This window comes from Neoarius graeffei, chromosome 12 (assembly GCF_027579695.1).
Source record: "Neoarius graeffei isolate fNeoGra1 chromosome 12, fNeoGra1.pri, whole genome shotgun sequence".
Lineage (NCBI taxonomy): Eukaryota > Metazoa > Chordata > Actinopteri > Siluriformes > Ariidae > Neoarius > Neoarius graeffei.
Window position 1 is genome coordinate 4664333 of NC_083580.1, and position 11112 is coordinate 4675444.

The 11112-nt window shown below is 41.8% G+C and overlaps 1 protein-coding gene across 1 annotated transcript in view; it reads right to left on the reverse strand.

The window, feature by feature from the left end:
• Window positions 1–3190, reverse strand: part of si:ch211-241b2.5 (programmed cell death 1 ligand 1) — a 29887-nt gene extending 26697 nt beyond the window's left edge. The window contains exon 1 of the mRNA XM_060935386.1: window positions 3088–3190. Coding sequence (XP_060791369.1) covers window positions 3088–3108 — 21 coding nt within the window. The 5' untranslated portion in view covers window positions 3109–3190. The remainder of the gene's footprint in view (window positions 1–3087) is intronic.
• Between the last annotated feature and the right edge of the window lie 7922 nt (window positions 3191–11112).

Sequence of the window (11112 nt, forward strand, 5' to 3'; positions counted from 1 at the left end):
TTCTTATATAGCGAGGATGTTTCACGGTTGTGCGAAGAGATGAAATTTATCGTCAAGTGGTGAACATATTTTCAACCCAAGAAGATAAACTTCGTACTGTATCTTCACACTACTGTGTAACATTCTTTATGTTATATGGACACACCCACAACAACAAAAATACGCAAGTTAATCAAAAGAATTTTAATTTTGAACCGGTTCGCCATTTTGGCAAGGAAAACACTGGGAGTGACATCATCGGAGTGAAATATTATACATACAGGACAATTTTTCGATGGAATAAAAAACGTGTTCTATTCCTTTCTAGAGGGTTTCATTCACTTGGTTTGATAGCATGCAATATTGTTAGCATATCGCTTATCCTACGTGTATTACGTCACTCTACCCAATGGAGAATGAGCGTTGAATATGGTTTACGATATTGCATGTGTCAGAATGCAGACGCAGGGGAGACTGAGGGCTTCGCCAACAGCACGCTGAGCCAAAACATAGAGCAGGAATCGTAATCCGGAAACAAGCAAGGGTCAGTCAATCAGCAAACAATGCAACGGAGAGTAAGCAAAAGACGAGGTCGGTGATAAAAGTAAACACGGGTCATACACTGGAAACCAAACGGCTCGGTAAAGTTAGACACAGGGTACTAGACGATACTTCACGAAGTGGGGAAGTGAGAGCTGAGTATATATGGGAGTGCTTGGTAATTGCTGAATGAGAGACAGGTGTAATTAGTGGTCAGGTGATAGCGGGCGATGTGACTCTTGGGGCTTGTAGTCTGGAGCGGCCATGTTTGGAGGCTGCTCCGAACTCGTGTTTTCAGCGCCGTTACTGACAGCGTGGTTGTCAAGACAACATGACGTCACATGTCGGAGACGTAAAACGTCCACGCTAGCAAGCGACTGTGACAATTTGTGAATAAACATGGCCACCAGGTTTGCGTCATAAAATACGGAAGATTTTGAGGGAATTTTTGAAAGAGAAAGACGTGTTGAACACCCAAAAGGAATGTATAATAATAATAATAATAATATTATTATTATTATTATTATTATTATTAATAATAATAATGGCTCAGCTCTGCGATAACCTGGCGACTTGTCCAGGGTGTACCCTGCCTCTCGCCCATAGTCAGCTGGGATAGGCTCCAGCTTGTCTGCAACCCTGTAGAACAGGATAAGCGGCTACAGATGATGGATGGATAATATTAGCTGGCTTTTTTCATGGTATATCAGATATACTCCATTCAGCTGCTCGTCTTCAACTCGTTCAGTATCATGCTAGCTGAATGGAATATAACTGATAGACCACTCAACGCCAGCCAATATTATTTGAATATGTCACTCAGATCCGCGATGGATTTCGTATGAAAAATGCGAGTTTTTCAACATGAGAAGATAAACTTCATATCTTCAAGCCAGCTTGTGATTTTCTTTTTATTATATTGACACATTCACAGAGGGCAGCACGGTGGTGTAGTGGTTAGCGCTGTCGCCTCACAGCAAGAAGGTCCGGGTTCGAGCCCAGCGGCCGGCGAGGGCCTTTCTGTGCGGAGTTTGCATGTTCTCCCCGTGTCCGTGTGGGTTTCCTCCGGGTGCTCCGGTTTCCCCCACAGTCCAAAGACATGCAGGTTAGGTTAACTGGTGACTCTAAATTGAGCGTAGGTGTGAATGTGAGTGTGAATGGTTGTCTGTGTCTATGTGTCAGCCCTGTGATGACCTGGCGACTTGTCCAGGGTGAACCCTGCCTTTCGCCCGTAGTCAGCTGGGATAGGCTCCAGCTTGCCTGCGACCCTGTAGAACAGGATAAAGCGGCTACAGATAATGAGATGAGATGAGATGAACTTGTTCATTGATTTCCTCACACTTTTGCTTCTCCATGTCCCAGATGGAGCTCGTATGAAAACCACAAGTGGTGTATTTCCCAGTAAAACACTCATGTCTTTGTAATACAGTAGTTTATGATGCCTGTCTTGGCTTGAATCCAGAACACAGATACTTTCGAGATTCTCAGCTCCATGTTTCCTAAAAATCCACTCCAGCATCTGTGCACTTTAACTTCCCCCTTCCTCTCTTCCCCATATCTTATTCTTTTTATATTTGTATATGTAAATACTTAATTTAATTTATCTAGAAGTTTTTTTCCTATATTTTCTATTCTCTGTTTATCCTGTAATGATGCTGCTGGAATCTTAATTTCCCTGAGGGAACCCTCCCAAAGGGATCAATAAAGTTCTATCTAATCTAATCTAATCTAATCTAATCTAATCTAATCTAATCTAATGTTGTAAATCTTTGTATGGAATATTATTTGTTTAAATCCTGTAGTTTCTGTGTCAGATCCGATGTCATTCCTCATGAGATAATCCGAAACCAAAGGCTCTTGAGCTACTAAAGGTGGAAAAAAGTTGGTTCAGACATGCTTCTACAGGAATGTGTGTGCGTGTGTGTGTGTGTGTGTGTGTGATTTACTCTGAAGTTAGAACAATAGGGCTACTGGTTAGAAAGTGTAGCTTGCATTTTTAATATGCAATAAAGTTGTATATATATATGAAAGTACTTGTTTTATGTCTCTGATTGGGTCCTTAAAGAAGCTTAGGTACTTCTAAAGAAGCAGACCAGCAATAAACAACAGGTCATCTGACAGTTCATCATGAATTATCTGTCCATTAACACAGTGGCATGGAGCCATTCTGGAGAATTCTGCAGAAGGGTTGTTGAACAAATTACCTATCAGGGTGTTCTAACACTGGCACACACACACACACACAAGATGGCAAAAGCATGTGCCTGAGCAAGCTGAAAGAATCATTTAAAGCATAATAGAAATAAACAAAGTGGAAAACCACTCTGTTTGAAATGAATGCATGTAGGGAATAAAATGAAAAGTAGAAACATAGGAAGTTTAAATAAGTTAAAATAAAGCTGAATGAATACATAATGGAGGAAAAAAGGAATACAAATAACCAAACCACAGCCAAATATCTGTATCAATGCATTACTGGTCATTCTAATTCATGTTAATAATAAAAATAAAAAAAAAAAGGAAAGAAAGAAAGACAAAGATCCCAAATAGGCTGTACAGAAATCTTACCGTTCTTCTGGTCTTTATCATAAATCCTCAGCGTTAAAGGCTGTTAGTGAACATGTGAGCTTTGCTGAACTTTCTTTCTGAGACACAGCATCAACAATAACACTGCTGACATAAAAGGCGCTCTGGAAATTACTTTCAGGCCCCGCCCCCGAGTGGGAGGGGAGAAGGGGCGGTCTCTGGGTCTGTGGAGACGGATACACACACACACACACACACACAGAGAGAGGGAGGGAGGGAGGGAGAGATAGAGAGAGATTTGTTCACATTCATTGTTTCCAAGCCCAAGGCGAAGTTATGACGTCATAATCGCCAAAACTCTTCATGCGTCAGCCATGAGAACAGCTGGGAATTTACTGAACAGCTTCATATTATGAATATTCTCAGATTCTCATCACCAGCAATTTTTCTATCGCTTCCTGGTGTTAGTATTGGCACCCTGAGTCTGTGCCTTGTGGTTTGTCTTCAAACCACATATAGTAGCAGTCAAAAGTTTATACACCCCATACTCTACTCCTTCATAGGTTTTTGTGTATTTTGCATTTTCTACATTGTAGAACAACACTGCAGATGTCAAAATTATAAAAGAACATCTGGAACATCTATGGAATATACACTACCGTTCAAAAGTTTGGGGTCACTTTGAAATGTCCTTATTTTTGAAAGAAAAGCACTGTTCTTTTCAATGAAGATCACTTTATTTTTTTTTAAAGATATTTTTTGGGCTTTTTTCACCTTTATTGGATAGGACAGTGTAGAGACAGGACAGGAAATGAGTGGCAGAGAGAGACGGGGAGGGATCGGGAAATGACCTCGGGTCGGAATCGAACCCTGGTCCCTGGATTTATGGTATGGCGCCTTATCCACCTGAGCCATGACACCCACCTCAATGAAGATCACTTTAAACTAATCAGAAATCCACTCTATACATTGCTAATGTGGTAAATGACTATTCTAGCTGCAAATGTCTGGTTTTTGGTGCAATATCTCCATAGGTGTATAGAGGCCCATTTCCAGCAACTCTCACTCCAGTGTTCTAATGGTACAATGTGTTTGCTCATTGCCTCAGAAGGCTAATAGATGATTAGAAAACCCTTGTACAATCATGTTAGCACAGCTGAAAACAGTTGAGCTCTTTAGAGAAGCTATAAAACTGACCTTCCTTTGAGCAGATTGAGTTTCTGGAGCATCACATTTGTGGGGTCGATTAAATGCTCAAAATGGCCAGAAACATGTCTTGACTATATTTTCTATTCATTTTACAACTTCATCTCATCTCATTATCTGTAGCCGCTTTATCCTGTTCTACAGGGTCGCAGGCAAGCTGGAGCCTATCCCAGCTGACTACGGGCGAGAGGCGGGGTACACCCTGGACAAGTCGTCAGGTCATCACAGGGCTGACACATAGACACAGACAACCATTCACACTCACATTCACGGTCAATTTAGAGTCACCAGTTAACCTAACCTGCATGTCTTTGGACTGTGGGGGAAACCGGAGCACCTGGAGGAAACCCACGCGGACACGGGGAGAACATGCAAACTCCGCACAGAAAGGCCCTCGCCGGGCACGAGGCTCGAACCTGGACCTTCTTGCTGTGAGGCGACAGCGCTAACCACTACACCACCGTGCCGCCTCAGAAATTAACTATGCGACGTATTGCTTGACTTTTTGTTAAACTATACAGAATATTCGCTAGATATTCACTAGATGTCAAACATGATAGCCTGTCGACTTAATTTTTTTCAAGGCTATGTTGGGATGACAAAAATAAGCATGAGGACAAGTTTTAAGTTATTTATCTAAAACACACACTTATATGTTGATGTGTTTAAAATGCCATAATTTCAACCAAATGCTCACTATGAATTAATTTTAGTAATATTTTACCATTCCGATTGGATTTTAAACAAGTATGGCGCTGGAGACCAAAAACGACCTCAAACTAGACCCCAAAAAATGAGAGTAGGCATGATGATGGAGTAAGTTCAGTATATTTTGAGTAGGTGTAAGTGCTGTAAGTGTAATGTGTCACAGAACGAATATGACAACTACTGAAAGTTTATTGTGATCGAGTGGGAGCAAGTAAACTGTGGAGGAGTTCATTCAAGATAATTTCATTCTCTATCTCACACACACACTCTCTCATGCTCTATATTTGTGTGTGTCTGTGTGTGTGTGTATGTGGTCTGGATTTTCCATGCATGTCATGTGACCAGAACTTCTACCTCTTTATCTCTTCATAACATGATGAGGAAAGCAAAAAGTACAGGCATGGCAAATCAGGTGTGTCAGACCAAAAAAACCACAGTACGCTCACAATACAGCATGGAGCCTCTAGAACTGGAACTGAGACGGCGTTATTTCTAGTGGCAAGTGTTGAGGGTAAAAAACAATCCCTGGACTCAGAGACGTTGCTATATTCCACGCTTATGGGTACTGAAATGGGGACATGAACTTATTTTTAAAAATTCACCTAAAACCATTTCTGTTTTTACCATCAGGTCACAAAACGTGTAATCTTTAATGAATGATATGTTAAAAGATAACTTTAATTTTCTGAGATGTAATAAAAACATATTTATATGCCAAAGTCAGAACGTAACAGAAGTGTTGTGGACATATATATTCTCAATTTTAACAATGTAGAATTACTTTTTGAAACATAGGAAGGTGATGTTTTAGCAAATATAATTAATAAACATGTGTAGTAGAATAAACATACACATTCTTTCAATAAGATTAACATGGTATATAGCTAGATTGTAATTAATTTGTAACAGACGCGAGATGGACAATCGTAACAGAAGTAATGTAACAGACATCATTTTGGAACTCATAGGCTTGACTTTGGCATATAAATATGTTTTTATTACATCTCAGAAAATTAAAGTTATCTTTTAACATATCATTCATTAAAGATTACATGTTTTGTGACCTGATGGTAAAAAAAGAAATGGTTTTAGGTGAATAAGTTCATGTCCCCATTTCAGTACCCATAAGCGTGGAATCACTCATATATATATATATATATATATATATATATATATATATATATATATATATATATATATATATATATATATATATATGTGTGTGTGTGTGTGTGTGTGTGTGTGAGAGAGAGAGAGATTATTGTTATGCACAGCACCTGCACTATAGTGATGACCATAAAAGTGAAACGATCCATAGTTTGTTTCAGTACTTTTCATTAGCTACCACGTGCTTTGATCAGAAACAGGATTATCCTTGTGGGTTTTTTTTCCCCCATTTCTGTCTGATAGCAAAACTCTAACCTCACGGATTTTGTAGTGGCAACCCATAAAGTGCATGAAGATTCATGCAGTAGGAGAAAAATTTTTGATTTGGTTTTATAAAGATGTAAATTCCCCCATAGTACTGGCATGTTATTTTTAATCACCACACTCTATGATAAACACGTAACACAATCATGTTAGAGCATTTTGTTATATGGCTAAAGTAAAGCCCCTAAAGATTTAACAGTCTTAACACTTAAGATAAATGACACAGTAATGAGATTCGTTGTCCTGCTAAAGATAAGGAAACCCCCTTTTTACAATCACAACATTCTATGAAAGAAAAACGCCTCAATAATGACATTTCTTCTGTACGTGAAGTAAAGACTCGTTTTACAAAAGCTTAACACTCTATGACACATAAATGACATCATAAATATACAGTATCTTCCTATAACCAAGCTACGTGTAACAATCTTAACACTATATGATGTATACCTGACAAAATAATGACATTTCATTATTAGCTAAAGTAAATCAATCACCTTTTTAACTCTCTATAACAGGCAAATGACATCTCATCTCATTATCTCTAGCCGCTTTATCCTTCTACAGGGTCGCAGGCAAGCTGGAGCCTATCCCAGCTGACTACGGGCGAAAGGCGGGGTACACCCTGGACAAGTCGCCAGGTCATCACAGGGCTGACACATAGACACAGACAACCATTCACACTCACATTCACACCTACGCTCAATTTAGAGTCACCAGTTAACCTAACCTGCATGTCTTTGGACTGTGGGGGAAACCGGAGCACCCGGAGGAAACCCACGCGGACACGGGGAGAACATGCAAACTCCGCACAGAAAGGCCCTCGCCGGCCCCGGGGCTCGAACCCAGGACCTTCTTGTTGTGAGGCGACAGCGCTAACCACTACACCACCGTGCTGCCTGGCAAATGACATAATAATAATAATAATAATAATAATAATGACATTTGGTCTATAGCTAAAGTAAAGTAAGCCCAGTGTTAACTTAAAACTCTATAGAAGACACACGACATGATTAATGACATTTTTCTATCGCAAAAGTTAAGCAGCACCTTTTAAACACTGCTAACACTCTTTAAATACAGAGCAGTGTTGTAGTCGAGTCACTAAACCTCAAGTCCGAGTCCAATCTCGAATCCCCATTGCTCAAGTCCAAGTCATTAAAGAAAATTTCAAGTCGAGTCCACTATTGATCCAAGTCGAGTCTGACACAAGCCCCGCCCACTATCAACAAGGCAAATAACAAGAGAAGGTTAACACTAGGTAGTTCATCGGTCAGCAAGGAAGCCCCGCCTACTATCAACAGAGCAATGAACATATGCCGCTTTTCCACTACCAACGCGGCTGAGTTGGGCTGAGCCGTGCCGTGCTGAGTCGGGCTGAGTCGAGCTGAGTGGGGCTGTTGGAGTTGCATTTCGACTACAACCGCGCTGAACCGTGCTGGCTGGAAGTGGGTGGACACATTGGGTGGAGTTAGCGAAAGTGGGTGGACGTCACGCGATGTCGTTAGGCAGCGCAAACAGTGACATCAGTGACCTTTTAAGCGGTAGTCTCACGACCCGGATAGTAAACAATAAACATGGAGGACATGGAGTCATTAGTGTTGCTGGTCTTGGTGCTGTGGCTTGTTGTCACCGACAACGCCAGCAGATACTGGCAAGAGCGTATAGATGAGGCGAGGCGCATAATATGGCTTCAGAAATTCTCGTAATTCGTAATTCTTCTTCTTCCGGGTTTACAGATCCCAGCGTGTGTGGGCATGTGAGGACACTCCTCCTCACCAATCAGTGCACAGGGGAGTGTCTGCTCACGCCCCTAGCCCCACTCGTCTTGGTTTGGCTCGCTTCAGCCCCACTCCAAAACCGTGCGAGTTTTGGGTGCTAAGCAGGGCTGAAGCGAGCTGAGTCGTGCTGCTCTGAGGTAGTCGAAACGCGAGCCGTGTCGGGCTGAAGTGAGCTGAAGCGAGCTGAAGTGAGCTGAAAAAGGGTAGTGGAAAAGGGCCAATAGTGTGTCACTTCCTTCTCTGGGTGGAGTCTTACTAAATGATGATTGAAATTCGAGGTTGTCCCCGTCGTCTCCTCGATAGTTCTTCTACATATGGAACACATAGCAGTGTATTTTTTTCCCCAGTCTGTTTAAGCAAAGCGGACAATCCTAGCGGCGTCTCTCCAGGCATTTTAGTGCCATTAACGTTAGTTTGTTCCTGAACATGATGTATGAACAGGTGAATGTGCATCCTATTGCACAAAATTAGTATAAAATTTAATGCAGATATAAATATAAATCTTATGCCAAATTATGGCATGTTACAAAAAATAAAGAAAAAATCCAAGTCCTCGTCTCCAATTAACGAGTCCAAATGCAGTTAATGTACGAGTGCGAGTCCAAGTCTGAGTCATCAGCGCTCAAGTCCAAATCAAGTCACGAGTCCTTAAAATTAGGGCACGAGTCGGACTCGAGTACTGCAAGCCTAATACGGAGGTGATTATAAAAATCATACGTGCTGATTGGTTGAGAGCTTCGGACTATTTCTCGATAATCACCTCGAGCAAGTCGGCAAAATGGCGGCCGATCACTTTGTCACCATAAGTGAGGAAGAATTACAAATGATGAAAGAAAATGCTGTTTCTAAAAGCACTAAAGATGCTACGAAGTTTGATCTAAAACTATTCAAAGGTAAGGTGGAACTGTGATTAATTTTTTCGATTTCAAAAGAAAGTATTTTATGTGACTCGGTGTAGATAACTGACACAAGTCTGCGCTACAATGCTATTACATTTACATGAAGCTTTTGAAGACCGAAATAAATCTCATCTCATCTCATTATCTGTAGCCGCTTTATCCTTCTACAGGGTCGCAGGCAAGCTGGAGCCTATCCCAGCTGACTACGGGCGAAAGGCGGGGTACACCCTGGACAAGTCGCCAGGTCATCACAGGGCTGACACATAGACACAGACAACCATTCACACCTACGGTCAATTTAAAGTCACCAGTTAATCTAACCTGCATGTCTTTGGACTGTGGGGGAAACCGGAGCACCCGAAGGAAACCCACGCAGACAACATGCAAACTCCACACAGAAAGGCCCTCGCCGGCCCCGGGGCTCGAACCCAGGACCTTCTTGCTGTGAGGCGACAGCGCTAACCACTACACCACCGTGCCGCCCCCCGAAATAAATGATTTTTTAATAAGATTTTTTAAAATAATCAACTGTGTATTTATACTCAAACAATTATCTGTCTCAGGCTCAGTGAATATCTGTGAATACTAACCTCGACTTCTTCATCTCAATTATTATTTACCAATGTCATGACCCGGCTCGCTGGCCAAAACAAAAGACGAGGGAGACGCACAAACGTTTAAAAATAACAATTTATTTAACCCAAAATAACACAAATGTGGGGCGGCACGGTGGTGTAGTGGTTAGCGCTGTCGCCTCACAGCAAGAAGGTCCGGGTTCGAGCCCCGTGGCCGGCGAGGGCCTTTCTGTGCGGAGTTTGCATGTTCTCCCCGTGTCCGCGTGGGTTTCCTCCGGGTGCTCCGGTTTCCCCCACAGTCCAAAGACATGCAGGTTAGGTTAACTGGTGACTCTAAATTGACCGTAGGTGTGAATGTGAGTGTGAATGGTTGTCTGTGTCTATGTGTCAGCCCTGTGATGACCTGGCGACTTGTCCAGGGTGTACCTCGCCTTTCGCCCGTAGTCAGCTGGGATAGGCTCCAGCTTGCCTGCGACCCTGTAGAACAGGATAAAGCGGCTAGAGATAATGAGATGAGAACACAAATGTTTACTTTATGCATATAAAGTCAGTGATATCAGTATGTTTGTTGTTGGATGATTGTTGAGTGCAGGATGTTGTACAGTGCAAAACTAAAAGACAAAACCAAGGCCAAAGCCAACACAAACAAAAGACGTGGTGCCGGGAAGACAAGGAGAGAGCTAAACGGGAACCCGCAGCAGCCATTTTATGACGTGCTCTCTCCTCAGGTACACCCGATCACCAGGCACCCAATCAAGCAGGTGCACCCCATTACTCAGAACACCTGTCAATCAGACCTGCAAAAAACAGGAAGACAGAGAGGAACAGGAAACAGCACACAGCCAGGCCCTAGCATAGGAGGCCGTCACACCAATATTCACTTCATCTTCGGCGAATAATTGTTAAATAGAAGACACATGACACAATAATGGCATTTGTTAACACTCTATAGAAGACACATGACACAATATTTACATTTCTGTCTATAGCTAAAGCTAAGCAAGCCCATTTTTAACACTGTTGACACACGACACTCGCCGGCCACTTTATTGGGAACACCCATCCATCCACCTGCTGTTTTATTTGATGTACACTACCGTTCAAAAGTTTGGGGTCACCCAGACAATTTTGTGCTTTCCATGAAAAGTCACACTTTTATTTCCCACCATAAGTTGTAAAATGAATAGAAAATATAGTCAAGACATTTTTCTGGCCATTTGAGCTCCAGAAACTCAATCTGCTCAAAGGAAGGTCAGTTTTATAGCTTCTCTAAAGAGCTAAACTGTTTTCAGCTGTGCTAACATGATTGTACAAGGGTTTTCTAATCATCCATTAGCCTTCTGAGGCAATGAGCAAACACATTGTACCATTAGAACACTGGAGTGAGAGTTGCTGGAAATGGGCCTCTATACACCTATGGAGATATTGCACCAAAAACCAGACATTTGCAGCTAGAATAGTCATTTA